The sequence below is a fragment of the Cinclus cinclus genome, chromosome 3 (assembly GCF_963662255.1).
Source record: "Cinclus cinclus chromosome 3, bCinCin1.1, whole genome shotgun sequence".
Classification (NCBI taxonomy): Eukaryota; Metazoa; Chordata; class Aves; order Passeriformes; family Cinclidae; genus Cinclus; species Cinclus cinclus.
This window is the reverse complement of record NC_085048.1, coordinates 98,390,934-98,416,613: the sequence shown is the minus strand read 5'-3', so window position 1 is coordinate 98,416,613 and position 25,680 is coordinate 98,390,934. Positions and strand designations below refer to the sequence as shown.

General features: G+C 36.4%; 1 protein-coding gene across 21 annotated transcripts in view; it reads left to right on the top strand.

Annotated features, from left to right (window-relative positions):
• The window catches only part of NRXN1 (neurexin 1), a 672,652-nt gene that overhangs the window by 555,216 nt on the left and 91,756 nt on the right, over nucleotides 1–25,680 (top strand). For 14 of the 21 annotated variants that reach the window (XM_062490537.1, XM_062490529.1, XM_062490535.1 and 11 more), the window contains 2 exons: nucleotides 23,112–23,201; nucleotides 24,631–24,950. In XM_062490537.1, coding sequence (XP_062346521.1) covers nucleotides 23,112–23,201; nucleotides 24,631–24,950 — 410 coding nt within the window. The remainder of the gene's footprint in view (nucleotides 1–23,111; nucleotides 23,202–24,630; nucleotides 24,951–25,680) is intronic. The other 7 variants (XM_062490543.1, XM_062490542.1, XM_062490540.1 and 4 more) reach the window with 1 other exon arrangement.

Here is a 25,680-nt window from a genome sequence, read left to right as displayed (position 1 = left end):
AAAAACCCACCTGTGTGCTAATGTGCTATGAATGACAGCTCTGGTAACTGGAGCCATTGACAGTTTCTGAGTTAGACACATCTACGAGAGGTGATAAATTCTTGAGGGAAAGGGGGACGCTGAAATGTGCTCAGTGATCTTTCAGATATTCCTGTTTCCCCTGTGGCCCTCTGGCTTTCTACTTTTGCAGTAAATGGCTGCTGAAATTAGGTGTAAGTTGGGGAGGACTTGTCATTGTTTGTGTTCAAGACCTATTCATCACATGGGGAAAAATAGGCTTGAGGTGTTTTTCTGTTCCTTTTGTTTTTTTTTTACCTAAATGATGAACATGAATTCACCACTTCCAAGCTTGGGAGTGGTGCATCCCAATAAAGAGGAAGTCAGGCAATCATGCCAGGAGGTCTGTATGGATGAACAGGGAGCTCCTGGACAGGCTCAAATACAAAAAGAGGCCTTGAATTCTGAAGCTAGTTGCACATAGAATTTGTTTATACTGAACAAAGATCAATTTAGAAAATAGAATGATTTCCTTGGGATGGGATTGATGGAGGGGAAGGTCAGATGTTTCATCTGAAAAAAGAAAACAAATAATTAGATTTTCTTGAGCTTCCATGAGTAATTTATGTGCAGGCTGCATTTCAGGGCATTCTTGGTTGCTTCATTTGCTGTGGTACAGAATTCCTTGGCTTGTTTTGTTGCTGGATTTTCTAAGACTGTTGTTGGCCTGTAATTTTCTTTGACTCTCCCATAGTAATATTTTATGGCTCCTGTGTGCCATAGCATTGCTTTTGGCTGCTATCTTCCCCCTTTTCACCTTCCACCTCTTCTCCCTTCCCAGACAGAGACCGTCTAGCCAGACCTTTCTCTTCTCTTTCTATGCTGCTCTATCAGGTTTGCCGATCTTGCTGGTTTGGGTTTTTTAAATTAGTAATAAAACCAAGATTAGGCAGCTAAATTAGCAAAGTTGCTATACTTAGATATGCTAGATTTATTTTTTTTCCAAAGATAAAATTAAGTAATCAGTTGGTTGTCTAAAGCATACCAACTGATCAGGTCTTTATGAGGAAAGAATTTTCTCAGAATTGCACTTCAGGTTGGGATGCCTGATTACAAGACATTGCTTGTTTGTGTTTGGTGTCTTAAAATACTGGGTGTGGAGATTTTCTGAGAGAAGTTTCTGATCAGAGATTCATGATTTTCCAGTTTCATTGCCTGTGTATCTTTCATCCAGCCCCGTGTAACTGCTGTGGGTAAGGATACCCAGGGCACTTTGCAAAAAAAAATCACATGGCAATGTTTCACAGAGCTTCCATGGTGGCTTTGTGTGTTTTACCCAAGAGCTGCATAGAATGCTGAAGAATAACCCCGGAAGATGAATATAATGTAGTGTGACTCTTCTGTGACATCATTCTTGATCCCACTAGATTTGAGCTTGCTCTGGGCCAATGCACCTTCGATTTATGTCTGAGTGGGTGTGAAATGAGAGAGCTATAAAAGGAAAAAAGGCAGGGGTCAGTGGTAGAAGATGATTATCCTAGTTAAGGTGACTGGTTGTTTTTTGAAATATAGTTAGGAAAAAGGTGTTTTAGTCCTAGACAAATGTAAAGATTTCAGTATCCTGAAATGGCTGCATGATTTTCAGAAGCAGAGGTTTAGATTTACATATGTATGTTCTTCCAGACTACCATCAAAATAATTTTTTTACTCTGAAGTTTCTTTCTTGTCACTTCTCTGAATAAAATGCTAGTGCTATGAGGATGTACACTTTGATTTCTGCCCTTTATTAAATGTTGATCCTGTTGTCCCCATTTCTTGTGTTTGTGGCTGGTGCATAGGCCTGTGACTGAGTGGCACACTGTAATTTTTTCATAGTTGATTAAGATGTCCATGTTTTCACTTATTTATTCCATCTGTCATCACTAAATTCAGTGTTATGTCCCTTTTCTGAATTATCACCATCCCTCTGCACCTTCACGAAGAACTTTAGTATTTCATCTTGACCTCTTTTTCAGATAGTGAATTCACATTAACTTATCTGGATGCAGCCTAATTTATGATCATATTTAACAGGAATGAGAAAACTGCTGACTGTGCAGTCAGAGCTCCTAATCAATAAACTGCTCCCATTTCCATGTAGATCCTTTCTACTCCTTGTGGCTTATCTTGTCTGCTTCACTGTCTAGTTCTAATTGCCCTTCCCAATGGTCTGGCTGCTGTTGTGGTGATGGGACTGCTCCGCAGTAGCAACTCCAGCAGCTTCTGTGAAGAGGCTGCTCTTGTAACTTCAGTTAGGTAATAATTCTACACTGAAGTGTAAGTTTCCTAAGGATGCATAAAACAAAGAACTTGTTAATTTGTTTCAAACTGATATTAATTTCAGTATTTTTTAAATAAGATGTTCTGACTGTTCATGTCAGGATTGTCCAGTGTTTATAGGGGACTTAGATAATCTGATAACGAAGCATTTTATTTAATTTGAAACAACATTTTCTTCCTTACCTGAAAGATAATGTGTTTCATATAAGATCAAATAGGGAGTAGGAAAAAACAAAAAAACAACTCTTTATCATAATGGTGCTCATAACCATATCTATTTATAATGAAAAGCAATTTTCTTAATTATCTTTTTTGTTTTTGTTCCTTGATAGTGAAGTGTGTACACTTTACTAGTCAGACAAAGTATATCAAAACAAGGTAGAAGACATTTTAAAGCCACAATACCCACCACTTATTGTGAAAGAATTTCAGCATCACTTTTCTGACACTGACTCTATGCTTTCTGTGGTCAAAGGCAGTTTCCCCAGTGATGATTATTTTAAAACACACAGCACAATTAATCATTTTACCAATGAGGATTTTCTCTTCATGACTTCCACCATAAATCAGACTGATGTAGAATTTTCTATCTAGAAAGTGAACTATTAGATATGGTTTCAAAACTGTTCAGTCTGCTGAGAATGCTCAGCATTCCTAGGACCCTGCAGGAGTTTGGAAGATACTGTCTCATGTAGGCAGATACCTAAATTGATGCCCTCCCAGTCATCCCAGATCTCTGCTTAGCCTTAGAAAAGCTTTGTTGCAGCTGTCCTCACATACCCTATGGGTCAGGATATGTGAGGGATGTGTCTGGTAGACCAAGATCTGACAATATGAGCAGGTCATTCACATTCCTTGCAGGAAAGAGATTGTCCAAAACATTGCCAGAGTACTGGATCAGATGTATCTCTGTGATTGGAAAGGATAAATCATGATGGAGCACAGACTCCAAAGAAGAACCTGTGTGAGAGACCATGGATGTTGGCAGAAGAGCAAACTAACATTATGCTAAGTACTAGTACCTCTGAATTAATGGCAGTCACCAGCTTTAAGGGCTTTGGTACAATATAGAATAATTCTGGATTTGGTTTGTGGTTTTTTTGGTGGTTTGGTTTTGATTAAAAAGCTGAGATCACATGTGTTGTCTTTAGGCACTCTCTCTGGATCTGTGGGATAAAAGTTGTTCTTGAAGAACATCCATGGGCTAGGGGAAGGGGACATGTAATTTAAATGTTTCTCTTGGTCTCTGTACTCTAGAAAATAGAAAAAATGAACGTCATATTTTCATGGGATATACATGACTTTAAGATAAATGCTAGGAGTCAGCTATTACCATGTATCCTATTTAGGGTAAATAGCATCCATTTGTCTTGTGCTTTTTTTTGTGTTCAGACTGACTATAAAATTAACAGGAGACATTTATGTCAGTAATTTGTTTCTCTAGGAATGGATTAGCATTTTCCAAGCAATCAGTGTACTTTCCTAACTTGCTTACTATTGGCTTAGGAATAACTTCCAAATTCAAGCCCCTGCAGCCACTTCAGAAGAGGATCAAAGATGTTTTTCAGGTGTAAGTGTGGTGGTAGGGAGATATCTCAAGCACTTTCACAAATGTGTCTTTGAATATTCTAATAAAAAGGACAGTCAGCCTGTTACCACCACGTCCATGCAAAATGATAATGGTCAAGGTGATGTCGGAATCTAACAAGTAAATGATCACCAAGTGTTTGCCTTACCTTGTGCCATATAGCAAATTTTCAAACCTCTCTGGCCACTGCTGTTTGGACACAGGACTTTCAGGGTGTTTTCACAGGAAAATAACAGAAGCTTCTGACTGCTATTTACTTGTCCAATAACACATTGCCTCTACCTCTTTTCTCACTGGATTCCTCCTTTGGATAAAATAATACATCTTGATTTTCTCTCATGTGTGTTCCTTTGCTATTTTGACTCCTAATCAAGTCTGTCATCCCTCAGTCCTGATGGCAAGACATGGAGGATATGAGGAACTTCATCATCTGATAAGCTACAAAGCTTACAAACGCGGAGGAATCTCTCATTACTTTTTCCCAAAGACAAAGTAAAAACTGTCTTTATGCCCAGGAAGCAAGTCCAATTGAAAAGTCTTCTTCACAGCAATTCACAGCAATTAAGCTTCTGTGAAACACAGACTGTCCCATGTCTCTTGGTTTTGATGTCATTTCCTGCTGTAGGAAACCAGCAGTGCCAGTGAAATAAGAACATCTCATAAGACTTTAGTTGGAGATGACAGTGTTTGGAAAAATTGTAAGGATTTCTCAGGAGCTATCCATCTGGGAATGTGTAGAAGATGAATGTGCAAGTAAACACTTTATGTATAAATTTATGCCATATGTATAAAATCAGGCTTTAGAAGAGGAAGATATGTGTCTGAAATATTTAGTCTATGGAATTAGTTAGAAGAGAATGGGAAAAATACCAGTTAAGTCAGTAGTTGTTTTGTGACCAAGTAAAGTCTCACCCTCCCTGTTTTGGAAAGCAAAAACTCATCAGTGTTATTTATGACCTTCCATGCATCCGTGGAGTCACATCTCTCTGGGGTCCTGTTGATGCTGAGGTCTCCATCTGGGATGGTCTGCTGGTACCTGTTATAGTTAAACCTACTTGGGTTTCATAGGAGATAATGGGGAATAAATATGAACAAGTTAACATAAATGGTGGTTTTGATTTCCCAATAGTCTTTGATGAAGTTCCATGTGAAAATATTCAGGAAGAATTTACTCAGCCGTGGTGGTAAAGGTCTAGTTCTTTGATGGATCAGACTCTATCTTAGGGAGAACAGAGTCACAGATTCAGCACCTAATGAAAATCAAAGGAGTAAATAAATTGATTTTCAATGGAAGTATGATTATTTGAAACCTGTTATATATTGATTATTCATTTTTTTATATAAAAGTGAGAAACCATATATAGAGGCTCAAAGAGAGGTGAATTCAAGATTACTACAGAAGAAAAAGATTACTGAGTTAAGAATTTTAAAAAATGTGCTTCCTTTGGCAATGTAAAAACAAGATGGAAATATTAAAGGTATAAAAACCTAAAAGGTATTTTGAAATAAAAACATTAAATAATCCCAAATTTTTTACATTTTTTAAATTCAGAAATTATTGGTTTTGTGCAATTTATTTGCATTTTTTCTGAAATGAGAGATTTTGCAAAATCTTCATTGGTTTAAACAACATTTTAATCAAACAAAGGATTTTTCATTCTTATCCCAGAGTTTAAAAAACTGGCTTTGTTGGATATGCATTGTAGCAGTAAAAGTAAATTTGATCTATGAAAGATAATGCACGAGTGAGATAATCTGAATTTTCATAGGAAATATTTTTAATTTTAATTTCACTGGCTCAAGACAAAGGTTTAATGCTATATACAGTTCACAGATTATTTTCATTATCAATCAAAAAACAAGTTCTAAGAATGCTTAGAAAGCTAAAGAAAATATTAATGGAACTATATTTAATTCAATGGTCCACTTTCCATGTAATGCAATAATGGTTTGGATGGCTTTTTTTCACATACTCATTTCCTCTTTTTTTCCCCTCCATGTGTATTTCAAAGTAAGGTCAGTGATAGAAGAGTTTTAGAAATTAGAAATTAAAATGTACTCAGTCAAGTCTGCTTCTTTGCATAAATTGTTCCTCTTAGAGGGTAACTGAGAAGAAGCATCCTGCTCTTAAGAAATTTTCTTTTGCTTTCACTGCGAACACTTTGCAGTTCACCCCACTTTGTTCTTACATGCCTTTTTCAGAATAGTTTTCCCATTTCTCTGTTCACCATAATAAACTTTCTTTGATTTTTTTTTTGTTTTGAATTTGGTTTTCAACTGCATATATGTTTGAAAATGGACAGTAGTGAGAACACTAAGACCTCAAAGATATATGAAGACAGTAATGCAGATATTAATTCTATATTTTAAGTCCTTAATTTTCTTTTTCATACCTCAGAACTGGAAAGCTCAATGTCATTCTGCAGCTGACTACCTGTTGAATGTCTTTCCTCATGATTTCTCTATCAAGAGTATCCCAATTTAGGGCAAGAAGTAGTGTGACTGGTCCTATATCTTAAGTGCGTGACCTGCACTTTGTTGCATAAGCTTTGGTGTCACTTCTGTTAATTCAGAAGGTCTCTGTTCCTCTTGACTGATATCTGCAGCCTCTTCAGAATTACCACCATGCCTACTTTCATATCTTCTACAGATTTCATTGTGTGGAATGCACTTTATACTGAGATCAGTGAAGAAAATAGAAAATATGATTTATTGCAGAACTCAGCTTGGATACTTTCTTAGGAGTTCCACTGAGGTAGATTTTCTGGGGGAAAACCATTGTTTTTCATTGCAGTCATATCTGCAGCGGCTTCTCTTGTACCACCTATGGCACAGTTTAATGGAGTTTGGGAATTTACTATGATATTCCTCTTGTTAGCTCCATGTATAACTCAGCAATGAGTTTATCATGTTTCCATGACTAAAACACAAGTAGGGCTTCCACTCATTCAGCTAGATGGCATCAGTTCCCCGAAATATGTGGAGAGCTTTGGTTCATCTGACCCACCTACTATTTTTGAAGCTTTTTATTTTTCAGATATAGTTAATATCACTGGGAACATAAGGGCCAGAATATGGTACTGTTGACACGTTGGCAGGTCTGAATGTGACAAGCAAGGACTGCTTATGGTGAATGATTCACCAAGAAGCTGAAGAAGACACTGAATAAAGTGGGAGTTGCAGAGAGAAGACAGCTCCAGTGCTGGTTCCTAGAAGGAGGTGTATCTTGGGAAGATGGGAGCCTCAGGTGTGATACAAGACAAGCAGCCCTGGAATTCATAACCTGTCAATAGCTACAGCAGCAGGATATCAGTCTCTACATGAGACAGAGGAAGGAGGAGAGTAAAAAAACCCTTGTTCAGTGCTATCCTTTGATGTTTTGGGTTTTTTTTTCAGCTTTTTATCATACCATTTTTACACTCCTTTACTTTTTCCACAGTTAATCCATGATTTACTACATCACATCATATCAAATGCTTTGCTGAAATCCAGATAAATTTCAATATACTTAATTTCCTTCATCTAGAAAATTTTTTAGCTTATTGAATACAGCTGTTACACTAGCCTAGCATGATTTGGTAAGTTTTGTGTTTTACCTCATTTTCCAATTGCTTTCAAATCTTTACTTATTTCTTTGAAAATTTGTTCTAAAGCAGCATGTATGGCTAAAGTCATACTAAAGACTTCATCTGGGTAGTTTTTTAATTCTTCTCATGTAAAGCTATTATATTATCTGTTCTCTACTACAAGAAATTACATATCTCATTGGATAACTGGATTTAAAAACTCCTGTTTTTAAATTTTTAAGTTCTGGGATAAAGAACATTTCTCACTTTCTTCTCACTTCATGCAAGTTCAGTAAGAACATATATATTGCTTTTTTCTGAGCTGTGGAGATCTGCATTAGACACATTTCTGTTAGTCAATTCAACCTCCTCCCTTGGATCACCATCAGCCTTCCTATAAAGTAATTCTTGACTCTGTGATCTCTTTTTGTTTATAGCACTTTAGAATCTCTGGCTTTTGAATTTAGTTTACTTTCTTTGGGGGGTTTTTAGGCTTAAATTCTGGCAACTTTTCTCGAGTATTTATTTATTTTTCTGATTTTGAAAGGTACTGCTTTCTTTACTGAGCAAGTCTGGGGTTTTGCCCTCCTGTAACATAGCCTGTAATAGCATAGTTGTTCAGTCTAGAAGGTCTCACCTGGTATATTTTAACCTTGCAGGTGCAAACTCAAAAAAAAATTATATATATATAAAAATATTTTAATACGTTGTAGAATTTCCAAGTGTCATTCCTGGTTGAATCCAGCCCCTTATGCTGATTGCATAATCTGACTTCCTTCACCTTATTAAATTTTGTTCTTTTTAAATCAAGAATCTGATTTACAGACTTATTTTTAGTTGTCCTCATATTAATTTAAGTCAACTCCTGATCATTCAATCAAAAATGTTTCCTACAATTAACTTTTCAATGATGTCTCCAATACTTAGCCAAAGTAAAGATAAAATTGCATTATTTTTTGTTGATTTTGTCTGGACAAAATCCTCAATGAGCATTTCCTATTGTAGGAAGCTGATATCTACCTATATTCATGTTATTCTGTCCACGTATTAATAAAAGAAGGCATTGTACCAGAGTGTAAAACAATGGCATGGAGAACTAAAAACAAGACAAGGAATTATTTAACTCTCAATTAAGTAAGTTCTCCAGAGTAAACATGAAAGAAACTATTCTGGAAGAAGCAGGAATCAAAATACATGAAAAATTCATCTAAGTTACTGAGACATCAACCAGCAGTTAAGTGATGGATGTAACTAGGCCAGTGTGCTACCTTGCCTTTGTAATTGCACAACTGATTTCTTGCGTGTTTTTCTCATTTCATACAGCTCTGACTGCTCTTTGGTTATGATTGAATGTATTTGTCAGCATGCACCCAAGTCTCACTTTCTGTATAATTTTATTGTCAATGTGAAAGATTGATGTTAACAAAAATGGAAATTTATTTTCCCATTCTCTTTGGGTAAGCCTCTGTTGCAGTTTACCTAAAGTCAAGGAATTTTATTTTTTTTAAAGAAAAGCACTGCTGCCCTTTGAGAGATTATGAAATTGTTCTATCCAGCTGCTATCTTTAAATAAAGAACCTAGGTGATATCCAAACAAAGCACTACAGTAAGTCTCTTTTCAAAGAGTGGTTTCAGTAAAATTTCCCAAATCAGCTTTTTAATTTGACAGCTTATCGGGTCTTTCTGTCAGATAATACAATATAATAATGCTTCTCTGAGTCTGGAGACAGATTTTTTTCCCCTTTATTTTTCATCTTGGATATCTCGGTGAAATACAAAGGCTCATCCCTTCTTAGGCTTGTTAGATCCTGTAATTAAATTCAGATCTTGATAAAATGTGTGGCATAGTTGTCATTACTTGATCACAGAAGGTATAACACCTTTCAGTTAAATACAGCAAGGTGGCACAATGGAAGGAGAAAGAAAATGTCAAATGAGCAGTGATTCAGAAAAACGTTTTTAAAATACTGAAAGAAGCAGAGATGTGCTCTTTTCATGTTTTTGGCAGAGGATAGGCCAATAACCATTTGCAGGGTGGTATGGAAATAGAATTTCTGAAGACAGCAAGCTTCAGGGATTCAAGTTAGAGGGATAAAATGGAAATGAAAACAGACCTAAGAATGAGACATGGCAAATCTGTCACAGCCAGTCCTATTCACCCTTTCAGGAAAGCCCTTATCTATTAACAATTCCCAAAAGTCAGATCACAAAAGATGAAATATTGCCTATACTTAGAGGTTCTTTTATGAACTTGTGTTTATCTTGACATAGGTTTTCTGCATAACCTGCAGCATCATACTTACCCAATCTAGTAGGGTAAGTTAGAAATGGAGAATTAATATTTTGCTGGTTAAGAAGAGAACAATTTACTCAAACTCTTCCCCAAGGAATTTTAGCTGCATAGTTTCCTTATCAATATAATTCTGGTATCTCAGATGGCATCCATGATTTAAAAGAAATTTGTCACTCTTCGTTTCTTTCCCAGGGCCGGACCATGTTGTCGGCGCAGAGATTTGAACAGATTCCTTTCTTTCTCTTTCCTTCCAGCCCCCAGTGGGTTTCTAACCCAGCCATTACACAGGACTACATGATGTATCACCCGCTGAACCAAACCAATAATTGGTCACCCCAGTGAAATGATTTCTGTGTAACACTTAAGTTGGTATGTCTGTGACAGTGCCCCTTTCCTGAGACACCTCTGCTCTGCTCTGCTCTAAGGCTCCCACTGAAGCTCCCAGTGGCTGGTTGAGCATGCAAGAGCAGAGTACAATGCCATGTGCTTCTCCTGCAATGCACTCTATTTCCATTATCTTCTGGGGCAAGCCTAGAGTCAGTTTGCAGTGGGAGCCTTTCTCGGGACAGAACAAATCAATGTGGTGTTTAGCCTTCCAACCAGACAATCTGTCATATGGAAAATAAAATTAATTTCTCTGCAGTTCTATTGTGTTCTCAAAAGATGAGGCATTTTTTTCATTTAGGGCACATTCGTGCATGTGTCCCCAATATATATTTTCTGGTGGCATGAGGTGTGACAGCAGTATAGTACTTTATGTCTGCAGGATAAGAACTTCCATTAAACTAACTAATTCAGGAAAAGTCACTATAATTCATACTGCAGCAGGGAAAACAGCAACTTGCTCTGTCCTAGATATATTTTCCAGAGAGCAAACTGCATTAAGCAGGTATTCAGAAGGACATGAATCATTGTTGTCTGGAGCATATGAGCATGCACATTCTTTAGACTCTCCCCTTTGTGCCCTGTGAGCATGGGAGAGCCCTGTTGGTTAAAAAACAAACAAAAAACATCTTGCAATTTCAACATACACATTGTCAAAATATTTTTTTTTCTTTAATAATTTGAGTTTGAGATTAATGGCACCTTAGTTGCAACAAATTCTACTGTTGTGTTATATCATGCATATACAATTAAGTTCAGAGTGTTCCAGGACTGTGCAAAGAGCTGCCTTGACCCTAGCAAGGTATAGGTAAGCCCAAGGATAATTTTATTTTTTTTTTCAATCTATCCTACCTGTCGAAAAAGAAAACCTTGTATAATTTGTATAACCGAGAGCTCTTATGGGCTTCACAAGGGGCAGATTATGTAGTATATAGCATTTCAAATAAAGTTGAAGCAGAAATTGAATATTCCTCAGTGTATCAGGAACATGAAACATTGTAAAGGGCATCATACTTTTCTGCACCCCTTACATGCAGAAGTTAACTGAATTAAAGGCAGTGAAATTATGCTTTTAAAATCAGTTTAATTGCCATGTAAATGGTTTATTTTCCTCAGTGAACTATTTCTAAGGAGTTAAATAGCTTTTCTGGTGCACCGTCGGGTTTAGTGGACATTAAAAAAATGAATGAAACACACTATCATCAAGGTTAAGTATATACAAAAGCAATTTTGTTTTCTCTGTTTTACAGATCTGATGGGCATTAATAGAAGAGAGGTTTAAATATTTTAAATTACAGTTTACACAATAGGGAGAGAATAAATACCCCCTTTGCAAAAGAACAAATGGTGCTAAAAATATAACTGTAGTTGGGTAAAGGCTAAATCTTGAAAGCATACTCTCATTTTCAGAGCATGGAAATCACCTCATAGCAATTTTCAACCAAAGGATTCTTTAGCATCTAACTTTAGGGTCCCAGTCCTGGAGCTTCTCTCATGTAAATTCAAGTGAGTTTTTGTCTGAACTAAACTACAAACTCAGTTATGGCTGCACTATCAGTTCCAGAAAGCTGTGGTAGGATATGGTACTCATGAAGGATTTGTCCAGAGAGGTTTCAGACTCGGTTTCAGCATTCCTCCTACCCTTATTAAGTTCTCTGGGCTTCATGGGTATCCTGTGTGCAAAAATCATCCTTCTAGAGCCAAATTACAGTCAGAGAGGAGCAACACTGAAGTGTTGCAGAGGAGGGCAGTGTGGCAGTGCCACACTTTGGGGAGCCTGCACATCACAGCCACATATCTCATTTTCAATCCCAAAGTTAATGGATAGTCCTCATCCAAGTGGCGAGCAGTGAATATAGTTAAATTTTCATTAGTCAGCCTGAGGTACTAAGCTCAGTATTGCATACAACTGATGGCTCTCAGTGAGGGACACTCACTGACTGGAACATCCCTAACCACTGGAGTTCCCTACTGGCTCTAAAAAGCTTATGACAATGTAGACAGTGTCCTGGGGAAACAGAAGTCCAAGAAGACACTTGTGGGGATCTTGTCTTCTAGGCTGCTCCATATGAAGCATCATGCGAGGCTGTAAAAAAGGAGTTTATGGAAATGGCCTTGTGGGCACAAAAGGCTAAAGCCTTAAGAACTGGGGAGGATTTTAGCACCTTTTGCAGCACTTTGAAACAAGCTCTGGAACAGGTATCAAATCTGTACCTGGGGTTTGTGGTTCTATGGAAGAAAACAATTTGGTGTATGTGTGTAATGAGATCCCTGGAGAGGCACAATATTCAGTGATTTATAATGTCGAAAAGAAAACTATGCAGTGATTTGATGCAGTCTAAGTGCTTTCAGGAAGAAAAAACAGTAGATTCTGACAGTGATCTTTATCTGTTCCTAGAAAGCTGTAACAAGAGCTAAGAAATTCATGGAAGGAATGAGCACAGAATTTCAACAGTGTGTCTTGGTATTCACTTCTGAGAGATTTACCTCATGGTGTACTAGTCCATCAGGAGAAGGTGGCTCCCTGGAAGGCCTGATTGACCTGGTTATAGGTTATATAAACCAAAGAATAGTTTAATGGCTGAATACCTGATTTAGTGGGTAGTTATATCATTTGATATGCAGTTGACATTAGTCCTATGCCTTAGGACTGTACAATCAATATAAGAATAATGCTAGGCTATCACTGTGTTTATAATGCAGATATAGCAATCACTTTCCAGGAATTAAAGTCAGAGTAGGGGAAAAAAAAAAATAAGTTTCCAGGTATCATTTCTATATCCAGAAACAGTACTGTGCTAATCAACATCTATGCCATGCCTTAAATATGTCAATCCTATTGTATCAAACTGAGAATGTGCTTGCAAAGGAGCAGAAATAGAACACTGGAAATATTACTTAAATCCTAATATATCATTTATCTTTATCTTTCTCAGCTTTGTATATTTATACATGCATAAATCCTGACAAATTCCTGTAAGGAATGATTCTTACTTAACTGTTTGCTTATCCATTCTATCCAATAGCTCACAGTTTGTTGCATGTAATTTTTGCAGTAGCTGACTTTAGTTAAAGAGCATTCCACAGAGTAAGCCTGCATGCAGCTTTTCCAGCTGAGCTGGAGAGATGAGCCATGCTGCAGGAGTGTGTCAAAAATAATCTGCTGCCTGTACACTTCCCTTATCTGTCATAGCTCTGTGGATTTGAGCACCATGGGTGTTCTGTGCAGAAAACAAAATGGGATGATACTCCAATCCTTGTCAGAATCCTGTTTTAGCCTTACATTTTTTCAGTGGTAACAATCCACCCTGGCAGCTAGACATATTTTAATGTTAATTAAATATACTTCAGCTTCAGTGGTGAAACTTTGTTTCTAAGTTTTAGTGTTCTGCTTTAGAAGAAGTGGCATATCTGTGAACATATGAATAAAAGCAAGGACAGGAGGCAGTTTCTTTTTCCCATCTAATCTATTGAGCCCATGCCAGTACTTTAATGGGTGATGATTGGACAGTAGATTGATGGACTGATGTAGTGCTTCCTGCTCAGAGGCCTGAATTTTGTCTTGTATTATGCTGATTAAACTGGAATATATTAATATTTTATTAGTAAGTCATCTGCCCATTTTAGTTGTTAAGTGTATTATCTGCTTTGAATTAGATGCTTATTTAATACTTCACCTTGCTCAGTACCATCATTTAGAAATAAAAATAATTTAAATAGCATATTACATTATATTTAATAATGCATTAGTGCTTCGTGTTAGAGAAGCTACAAGAGTTCATAAAGCTGGAAAGATGATAATAGCCTTATTTAATTTCAACATGGTGGGTTTCAGTATGTCTTTAAAAGGTCAAGTGGTTCTCTGAGAAAAAGTAGATGTGTAAATTGTGCTAGCAGAGCTATTTTCTTTCTAAAGTTGATCTTTTTCCCATTTAACATTTCATAAGTGTTTCAAAGTAGAAGTCAGGTCTACACTGTGTGAATTGCATCAGTAAATGGATTTTTGTAAAACAAAATGCAAGATTAAACATATTGACAGTTGAATAGTAATTATCTATTTCCTTGCAAATTCATACATGCTTAAGTAGTTCAACATTGATTGTTTCTTCATTCTGGTGTTTCAACTCAGATTTGCTCTGAAAATCAAGCCAATAAATTTAGACCTACATGAAAGTTATCTGCCAGCTTTGCACTGCCCATTCAAAATGTGGCCTTGTTAGCTTTGAAAACTGAGCAGCTCCTCACATGAAAGTGTGTCCTGGTCAGGAGCTTAAAGCATAGGGATGGCTTGGTTTAGCTGGTGCAGGATCCACATGTGTTAGGACCGGCTTTGGAGTGACTGGCTTTCTCTTCTGGATGCCTTGAGACCATCTGTCATCTGAAAACATCCCAGAAGAGATCAGCTCAAAGACATCTTCAGGTCATGATTTAGGAAGGCACCAGAGACTTGCTTCCATGCTTAATGTTCAGGATATCTTTAGAAGACTTGAAAAATAGGGTGTACTGAAATGAGCTTTCCATGGATGTGGTTTGTGCCAGCACTGACAGCCATTCTCCTGCCTATTCCCTACACAGGCTCTTTACTCAGCAGGGGGTCCTTGTCCCATTTTTAAACAGAGAATATGAGAAGCCATAAAGCAGAGATATCATGAGAGTGATAAATGTATTATGGTAATCAGACTTTCCCTTCCTTGAGAATTTCCTAAAACATACAAGAAGAAAAATACAGAAGAGTTTTGAATACAGAAATTCAGAGTATCTGAGCACTGAACTTTCTGATTCTCTTCAAAATTGCCATCTCAAAACAAAATCAAATATTTATAACAATTCTGAGTATTCTTGGCTTTACTACACCAAAACAAAAGAGAAAACATCATCAATCACAAGGGGAAAACCTTAGCTAACTGTAAATGTCTTGCAGATTATTAGAAAATTGCCTGCATTTTATAAAAAGTTAAAATAATATGCAACATAGGTTACAGAGGAATTATTAGTGATCATAAAAAAAGATATTATAAATAGGAAATCAGATTATTTCAATTTATAACACATAAAATTAAACCTTTGCTGGGATCTACTCACAGCCATTACACTTTTCCATGGTTGTCTTCTTGTTATAGTTCTGTAGTCCTAAAGCCCTTTTATCTCAGTGAGCATCTGTTTCTGTTATTTACAGTTTCTGTTGCTGTGTCTTGCCAAAAGCATTAAAACTCCCCTATATGTGCAAGTTTAAACCTTTCCATTTGAAATAGATTATTCTTTTATAGTAAAATGTCTTCAAGGCTTAAATACACAAATTGAAATGCCACTTTTAGACAGAACTGAAAGTCTTGAGCTTGCTTTGGCTAAGGGCTAGGGATTTTTTTGTTTTGTTGGTGTTGTTTTTGTTTTGTTTTTCTTTTTTTTGTTTGGTTGGTTTGTTTGTTTGTTTTATTTTGCCTGCACTGCAGACACAGAACAGATTTTTATCTCTTAAATGACATTTTCTCTCTATATGGGCACATTTGTTTTTTTCTGCTTGGCAAAATCTGGTCCAAATAATGATCTCTGTTTTAATTTTATCTGCTTGTGTGTTATTATGCTTGTCCCTATGAGAACAAGATGATTCAGCCTGGGCAGGTGCAGCAACTTTTACAAACCACCTGTATGTTCCAGGGCTTTGGGGCATAGGCTTTGGGACATAGGGGCAAACTCCATCATCTTCAAGTTTTGCGAAAGAACATGAAATCAACGTTTTTAAAATTTACAGCTGCGATGAAGTTAGTTTGTGTGCTGTTGATGAAGGCTGATGCTGAGTACTTTGGTTTTCTTACAGTGTTTATGAATCTGGTCATGTAATGATCATGACTTTATCTGTACCCTGCACTGCCCCTTAACAGTCTGCTAAAGCAGTCCAGTTGCAGCAGATTTGGAGATCACAACTGAAGGCCAATACTCTATTTTCTCTTATCACCCACATAACCAAGAGAAGGATGTAACTCCAGAAGATTTTTTTGATTGTTTCAGATAACTTTTCATGTTGCAAATTGTCCACAAATAACTTCTGGGAAAAATAGATTTTCCCAAAGCCTTTCACTGACTACAATAAAATGGAAGGATATGAGCAATGACCTTTTGATAGTTTGTCCTCATTCAGATCTCGGAACTTATGTGGTGATTAAACTTAATTAGGAGACTTACCACACAGTTAATAAGTCCTTTCTTATTGATTGCTTCTACCTGAATACTGGATATTCATGGAGTTACGGCCCAATGGGAATTTAAAATGAGAGCTGAGCACAGTGTTTCCTGTTTGCCATTGTTCATTTATATAATGTATTGTTTCTGTCAAGAACCATTCTGTATAGAACCTCTTTTCCAGCATGAAATGAAGATCATCCAGATTGCTACCTAGGCAAAAGTCAGTAGAACACCTTTTGTAGCTGCTATCTCAAGTCTAGCTAATTTTGAATGCAGTAGGCTTGAAAAATTCTCCATTTTGCAGTTGTTAAAAATATACTGAATAAGAAACTGCTTACAGTCAACTTCTGGTTAAATTTATATAGTAAAGGTAACCTTAAATGTTGTAACATCATGATTTAGAAACAGTTCAAAGTCCTCTTACCTTGGAGAACTATAAAATGTCACTCTTGGAGTGACAATGTGAAGCATTGTACCATGCTTACATTCATTCCTCTTCAATTATTTCTATCAATTGTCCTGCCTATTTGAGCAGCAGCCCTACAATATTAGCTCCTTTAATACTACACAGACAGTACAAAGAATATTTGTGAAACTCCAGATAACAAAATATGACCTTTAATTTATCAGACAAGTCTTATGTTTTCTTACCTGCTTATTTCTGCTTTTCAGCTTCTCTTGCTTGTTTTTTGATATAATACAGCAATCTCTCAAAATAAGCCATCCAGCACAGCACAAACTGAGACAGATACTCCATTATAGTGAGGAAGTTAGAATCAGGAAGAGTACACTCCTCATTTAATTACTAATTAATCCAGTGAAAAATAATCAAAAACAAAACAGGGCAGAAGGTAGTTGGTTTGAAATGAAGGTTCAATTCCCCCTGAGAGGTTAATGAGGGTTTGAAGTTTAATCCTGTAGAAAGTTGTAAAAATATTATTTGCTCTGTTTAATATGAATGAAATAAGGAGCTTACAGGTGAATCTAAGATGTTTTGGTACAGTCTGTAGGATAAATGGGCATCTTTCAATAGATATGGTAGTTATATTCTTAAAGGCAAACCTGAGTTTTCCTTTGTTTTTATCAGTGTTATAAGCCCCTAGTGAGAAATTTTACTCTCCTATGAAGACTGCATGAAGACTACATTCTGTGGGCAAATAGACTCTTTGGATGCTTAATATCCATTATAAGGAATTTGGGAGTTCCTGTAGGATGTAAAGGGTCATAATATATTATGGTCATTTAGTATGAACTTGCCAGGCTTGACTCTTCAAAGTTTGGAGGGGTTGTACTTCATGGTAGTTTCTCTCTTTATAGGTTAAATTGTCTCAAGAAGGTAAGGCATTGAAGAGCTGCACTCTTACTTATTTGCTACAGGTTCTTTCTCTAACTTAAGAATCTCTTTGCACTTTTATCTTCTCACTGAGCTGACAGTAAGGTTTGTTCAAAATGTTCATATTCTGCAACTCTGTGTGTACCTTCCCTCCGAGCACTGGAGGAGGTCCGAATCATCCTTCTGGGTGGGTAACTCCTCATACATCTTCAAGACTGACCACCGCATCCTCCTGTGTTTCTCCCCACAACCTGTAACAAGTAGAGCTGATGTCTTTTAGCAACACAAAAGGACATATACCTTCATCTGATCCATCCAGAGCTCACTCTTGCATCAAGCACTGGCTAGACAAGTCTGTAAGCACTTAACAAAAATATAGGTAAGAGCAGTGTCCCCCAATAACACAGTAACTTCCTGAGGTGAACTTGGACCTCTTCTCTACCCCATGCAACCCAGTCTCAAGAATATGTGCACAGTAATGGAAATGCATTATATGAAAGAATTTTAGTATGGGCCATTACTGAGATTGTGATTTCATTTCCTGGCCACATGAGACTGTCTGTGGACTGTTTGCCCCTCTGTCCCACCCAGAGCTGCTATGGCTTCCTGTCCTGCCATGCAACTGACGTTTCAGTCAGATTTCATCCCTAACTGCATCTGGAGGAATGATGTGGGTCTCTGTCTTCCTCTTGCAGATGTCAGAGGAGTCATGATTCAGAAAGAGCAGTGTCAAGATCATGATGAGCAAAACTAAAGGAGAGAGAGTTGTTTATAAATGGAGATAGACCTTGTTTTCTTCACTTTGTTATTTATTTCCCTAACAGATCTCTGGGACTAACAATGTGAATTTGTATTCTGTTAAAGGGTTTGTTTCAAAGAAAGTATTCTCTAGTCTAGGTTGCTCTTCACAGACTCACGATTTTCGACCTTCTTACCTATTCCTTTTCAAGGATGCTGCTATTTCACATCAATAACTGACACCTTTATTTCAGAGCACAAAATAGAATTACACTCCAGCCCTGACAATATAATAAATCAGGAGGGATAAAACACATATTAGTGAAGTTCACATAGTTGGTTTGTCCCAGCTGACCTATAGATATAAAGCTATGATTAAAGTTTTTTTGGACTGCTTCTTCTCAGTTGTGACACAAGATTTAACTGTGACTCAAAGATTTGACCTTTGCTGCTCTTCTCTGCTTACCTTGATTCTTTGGAATTATTGTTATTCCCTTGAAGCCTTTCTGCCAGCATGGAATTAACAGTCTGTTGTGACAAAATATTGTGTATTTGGCAGAAGAATGAAGCCATCTAGAATTCAATCAGGTTAGACAATGTCATGGTGCACATCCTGAGTGAATCATTTCTCCCCAGCTTTTTTAATCAAAGAAATCTTGGCCATATAACCTGGAAGAGTAATGCTGGATAGTCACATAGCTGTCTACAATTAAGGTTTAGGCACGTCAGGGGTTTTTTTATGAATTAAGATTTAAAGGATGCCTACCAGAGCACTTAATCTTTCAGATGGGTAACAGAATAAAATCTCAAAGCCACAGGTTTATTTAGAGTATGAAAAAATTTATTAACCTTCTTGGAAGTGTTTTTACTGAAGAAGTTCCTTGTGGTTCACCATATTGGCAAAAACAAGCATAAATAAAGGAAGGTAGAAAAACGTGAACTGAATACTCCTGAGGAAAACAATCTCTGGTATTTATGAATTCTCCACTGGGGATGAGATTATAAAATGAGGGAAATGTGTACAGTTTTACTGGGTCTATCCAGATTCGTTGTAGCAGAGTGTATTACCCAAACCAACTGTTTGGGAAGAAGCAGTTATTGAAACTACGTGTGTTTTTCATTGTGTAGTAAGTAGGACTTTCGTTGCTTTTAATGGAGTTTCTGTTATTTCCAATTCTATGTATATTTTTTTTTTCATGCAGTTGCTATGTGTCTACTGGTTTCATCATTACTAAATCCATGTGTTCTCCTTGAAACTAAATCCAGATAAAGTTCCACACCATTTCCCTCTCGCCTTTCCATTTATATTATACACTAGAAGAATTTAAGCTAATGTAATAGTGTCAAATTGAGATGTATTTCACAGTGCACTTTTCCCCTGATGAGGAATGGGCAAATGTAATCAGCAATTATTTTTTGTGTGACCTTTCCAAATCAAATTGTTATTTCCTTGCTTTTCATTTGAATTTTGCTCCCAGTGGTGTAGAACTGCTGCAGCTAGTAAAAATCATAATTTATTGATAGAATCGCATAATAATAGTCTCAAAAAAAACCACACATATTGTATGTTTTAATGAAATAATTCAAAGAAATGTATAAGCTGGCCAAGATTAAAATTCATGATTTTAGTTCAAGAGGACTTTCCACGATCCCCATAGAGATGTTCTGGAGCAGCTGCAGAGTAGTGAGTGGACCTTGCCTAGGATAGATCCCATGTTAATTATGGAATTACAGCAGGGAGTTGCAATAGCACTAAGGATCCAGTCTGGTGTCTGTAGGGGGTCCTCTTACCACATGTTCCTGATTTACACCTACTGGGTGAATAAACAACACAGTTTAATGCCTTCCCAGTATAGACAGCTTTGGACACTTTGCCATGACTGCCTGGTTCTTTTGGGATCTAGAGAGCATTTGTTCGTGAAAGACATCCAGTGAGTAACTGTGCATGGAGTCGATGAATGAATTATGATCTCTATCCGTGAGACTTATTTCCATTATGTTAATCCATTCCTTATGCCCACATACCTCTTCTGAACAACTTAGCCTTTCTTATAAATGACATAGAAGAATTTCACCCACTCCCCCATTTTTTTAAAAAAGTACACATAACAACAACAACAACAAAAATAAATAAAAGCTATGCAACATTATCTAAAACTCATGATTAATTTACTGTAAGTCAAGGAAACCTTTTAGAAATAGGATGTTGTCTCACTTATTCAGTGACTCAGTTGATAAAACCTCAATAAAAACTGTTGAAACATCTTATTGAAAAGCTAAATATGTTAAAGGTAACTGACTTTCAGAAAATATAAATATATTATTAGCTATTTATATAACTATAAATATATTATTAGCTCACTGGTTTAGGTATGCACATATACACACATATTTTGAGGGAAGATACTAATTCAGAACAGAAACATGTAGGATCATACAATTTTTTTGTTGTTTTTCCTGTGCTGGTCACAAGACATTTCTTATGGGTCTTTTTCTGGTATTTCTCAGATTTCCATTTAGTCCCAGGAAGTTTGTTGTAAGAAAAGGAGGCCAGGATGAAGAGAAACAATTTTAAAGATCATAACAGGAAAAAACAAAATTAAAACTTTCTGTATTCTCACATCATCATAGTAGTTGTGTTGTGATGTGTTGAATTCTAGATTTTCACTTTCTTGGTGAAGTACAAAAGGAAAAGTTTCAGTAAAATATTTGATGTTCAGTTTCAGTTCTGTTTTATGGAAAATATATCTAAACTGAGAACAGATCGAAACATACATACAAACAAAATGTATATATTTTATATATGTGCATATATGTCCATTTATTTGTGTATATATACATAAAAATAAATGTAATTTTTAAATATGACATACACTTAGATGTTCAGATAGCATATTTACTCACCTTCTGTAGTTGTCCAAAGAAGTTGTGGATGCCCCATTATTGGAAGGCCTCAAGTCCAGGTCAAATGTGCTTTGAGGAGCCTGATCTAGTGCAAGGTGTCTTTACTCATAGCTGGGAGGTGGGAATAGATGATCTTCAAATGTCTTATCCAACCCAAAACATTTTATGATTCAGTATTGGAAAGGGAATAAACAGGAAAAGGCCATCTCCTCAAAAGCAAATAGGTCAGCTTCTGGCATGGTGAAGAATGTTCATGCTAAAGCAAGTGAGGGATGCATGAAACATGGAAAATATTCATTTTCTGTGCTGCAGAATAAGTATCTGCATAAAACCACCATGGTTTCATTTGCAGTTTTGGGGGCCTATTGTACTGATTCTTCCTTGCAAGCCTGTTATGGATTGTAATTTTGGGACAAACTGGAACACTGATCTCCTGAATTTGGATAATGCTTCTGTTTGACAATTAGCAATAGGATACTTCTATCTCAAGTACATATTTTTCTGAGCATGATGTGGGCTTCTTGCAGCGTGTGCTTTCATTTGCACTGCAGATACAGGACTTGGTTTATTGATAGGTTTGATGGGTTTTGAAGTCAAAGAAAATATGTACATTTGAGCTAATAAGACTGACTTTGTATTTGGACATGATTTATGTATGACTGCTTTTTACTCATCTTGCTTTCCTTATCTCTCAGATTCTTTACTGATATGAACCAATACAATGAAAGAGAAAGATATCGTTGGTCTAAAACTCTGCTGCCACCAAAAGCCTATACATTGAAGGAAGCATTTAGGTTTGCCACTCTCCTAGTAGCGGTCTAAGTGGTGTTCTGAGGGATCACAACTGTATCACTCAAACACAAAAAACTATAATTACAAACAAATATTTAGTGTTTCGCTAATTATCCCTCATCTGCTATTTTTCTGACTGCACCAGCCTTATTTTATCTCACTGTTTTAGTTAAAGAAATCGGAGATCTTTGCACTGACTGAGAATACATACAGTTGGCAAATATGACAAGTTTGTCCTTTGCATTGCTGGGTTCTGGTTAGTTCTTAAGTTATGAAACCCCACCACAAATGGCCTCTTGCTAAATTTCAAAGCACTTCCATATTTCAGAACCAGGCTGCCTTTCAGCAAGTCACTTTTGTCAAAGCCTTGGTGTTCCTTCAAGAGATTGTCAAGGAGTCCTAAAAAATGTACAAGTTGTGACTGCCCTGTTCTGTTCTGCACCATGTATTTGAATCTCTGGATTTTATTTAAATGAAACAAAGAAATGTGTATTTTTTCTGCTTAGGAATAAGTTACAGCAGGAGTATTATTAGACAGAAGAAGTAAGTGTGCCTTAGATGGTGATTAAGAGTTGTGTTCTTCTTCTTTAAATGACTAACCTGGAGTGAGAGGTTGGATGTCTTTTGAAAACTTAAACCTGTTTCACCTGAACATGTTTAACTAGTTAATAAGAAACATCAAAAAAGACAAAACCCTGAGGTCAACTATCATTTTTTTGTAAAGCCATTCGATGATGTTTAAATTTGTTTTTTGGGTCTGTCTATAACATAAGTTTAATAACCTAGCTCAAATGCAGATTTCTAATTTTCAATTAACATAGGAATAATTTTGTTTGCTAAAATAAAATAAATGAATGAATGAAAAGTCTGAACCATGAAATGTTCTAGGTAGCACTTTTTAAAATTCCAAATTTCAAAAAATCATGTGGCAACTGTATAGCTCAAGCTTTAAGTATTAACTTTTAACCTTTGACCTTACAGATTTTAACCAATGAAATGTCTCTTTAAACTTTAAAGGAAACAATGATAACGAGCGCCTGGCGATTGCTAGACAGCGAATTCCATATCGACTTGGTCGAGTAGTTGATGAATGGCTACTCGACAAAGGTAAAAAACATTGATTAAAACTTCAAATAAAAAAATAATTTGAACATAACCAAGTAGTGCTTCATTGTAACACTAATAAACATAAAAATAAATTTCAGTAAAACTAAATTAAAACAATTTTTAAAAAGTAAAATATAGAGTAATATTTGCATACCTTGTATAATAATTTCTATACATTTCTAGAAGTTTCAGCTGTTTAATAATCTTACCCTGTTAACTTAAGGTTAAAGGGACTGTTAAATATAATCCACTAACTCAATCTATGAAGGTACTCATAGCAAACATTAACCAAAAATTATAAATCATTCATAGATTATATTATATGTTCCAGCATCTAAATTATTAACTAAAACTATCTGTAGTTATGATATCTTCATTATGGTCCTGAAAAAAAAAATTTGTTTAAACTGTAGGTATCTTAAATAGTGGGCAATATGAATTGCCAATCAAAATGAAGTCCCTTTAACGTTTGCAACCTTCTAAGGGGATTTTGGAACAAACACTAATTAAAACAGAACTTAAAGTTGTGTGCATGCTTTTTGTGAGCAGAAACCAAATAGTCACTAAAGTGACTATTCTATTTACTAAGAGTGGTACTGTTGCTGAGGATTTCTCTGTTTAATGGAAATATGCCATGATTTCTCCATCGGTATGTGTATCATTTCTAAAGCCGCTTTTACATCTAGAATCTTTTATTTTAACTGATAGCCTTGCTGAAAGCCAATCAGACATCTATTTTTGAATCTGCCTCTGAGATACTCAGTGTGAACCATGTGTTTCTTTTCAGTGTGTATGTTGAAGGGAAATAAAACATTTAAATACAAAAAGGAAATATTTAATTAAAAAATGTAAACATTCACTTATATAGAGATGCAACGGATTACTGCATAAATTCTTTAAAATTCACTTGACCTAGTGGCTTGATGGCATATATATAAAGTCTGTGTGTATATACATATTTGTATATGTCTATGCATACATCAATTCACTTGTACATAAAGCTATAGGCTCTATGCTGCATTACATGGAAAAAAACACCTTTTTAATGTTGACAGACTTGAAGAAAATGTTATCTTAAGGAATTAGAAAACCTGGCATTCTTGAGACACGCCAAAAAGTTAACACTGCTTTCAAGTAAAAGGGAGAGGGGTATATCTTGTAGTGCCAAACACATTTGCAAATATATTTGATTGGCCTTTTAGCAAAAAACATATAAATCCCAAAACGTCGTAAATTAAGAAGAATGCAAATGCTCTCCAAATTTATGCATTTCATGGACACCTCATTAAAAAGCAATGAATTATGAGTCAAATACTTTTCTTATAGTTTATTGCTCTCATTTTTCACCCCATGACAATCTGTTATCACTTGTGTAGAGTACAGCGTTCACAGTCAACATTTTTGCATGTATATAATATTATCTTCACAGGGCGTCAGCTCACAATCTTCAATAGCCAAGCAACCATAAAAATTGGAGGCAAGGAACGTGGCCACCCTTTCCAAGGCCAGCTCTCTGGTCTTTACTACAATGGCTTGAAAGTTCTGAATATGGCAGCAGAAAATGATGCCAACATCGTGATAGAAGGAAATGTGAGACTTGTTGGTGAAGTGCCTTCCTCTATGACAACTGAGTCCACAGCCACCGCAATGCAGTCGGAGATGTCCACTTCAGTCATGGAAACAACTACCACATTGGCCACGAGCACCGCCAGAAGAGGAAAGGCTCCGACCAAAGAACCCATTGGTCAGGTTAGTCAGCTTCCTCACCTTTTGCAAATATCTTCTCACTTCTGAGCACGGCTTCCTTTGTTGCATTCCCTCTCCAGATGAAATTGTTCCTGTTAAAGAAATGCATGAGTTATTGTTGAAAGTTCTGTACCATACCCGGCTCATGGATGTGATGTTCATCAGCATTTTGAGGGGAAGCTAGGGCTTTGCTTTTCTTCTAAATTAGGCAAACTTACCAGTTCAGATTGTTCTGGTGCTGAGTTATATTGCTCTGTCATCCATCTTCATAGTGGTGCATATTTTTAAATACCCTTTCTTCCTTTGATGGCTTACATCGATTACTTTCAGTGTAGGAATGCAGGATGTCTGGAATTAGAGATAATGAAATGAAGTGGTGACTTTATCCATGAGAAAGAGAAAAGAGACCCAGTTTTAAGAGAGAACAGGAAGGAGGTGTGAAGACAAAAAGTTGTAAGAGGCTGGAAAAGAGGGAATTAGCACTTTCTCTAGTCCCACGATTGATCATCTTCTCTGGCAGTACTCCTCATAAGACGCGGTGGCAGCAGAGGGAATTAAGAGCACTCTGCACCATGGGAGATTCAGCATCCCAGTCATAGGCTGTTGTTTACTGTTTGTTGGGGTTATTTGCATCTCATGAATTCGGTGATATATTTAGTTGCTTTCAGGTTGTGTCAGGATGTCTGTATAATATGTGGGGAAATTTAATTATTGGGAAAGGAGGGGAGAAAAA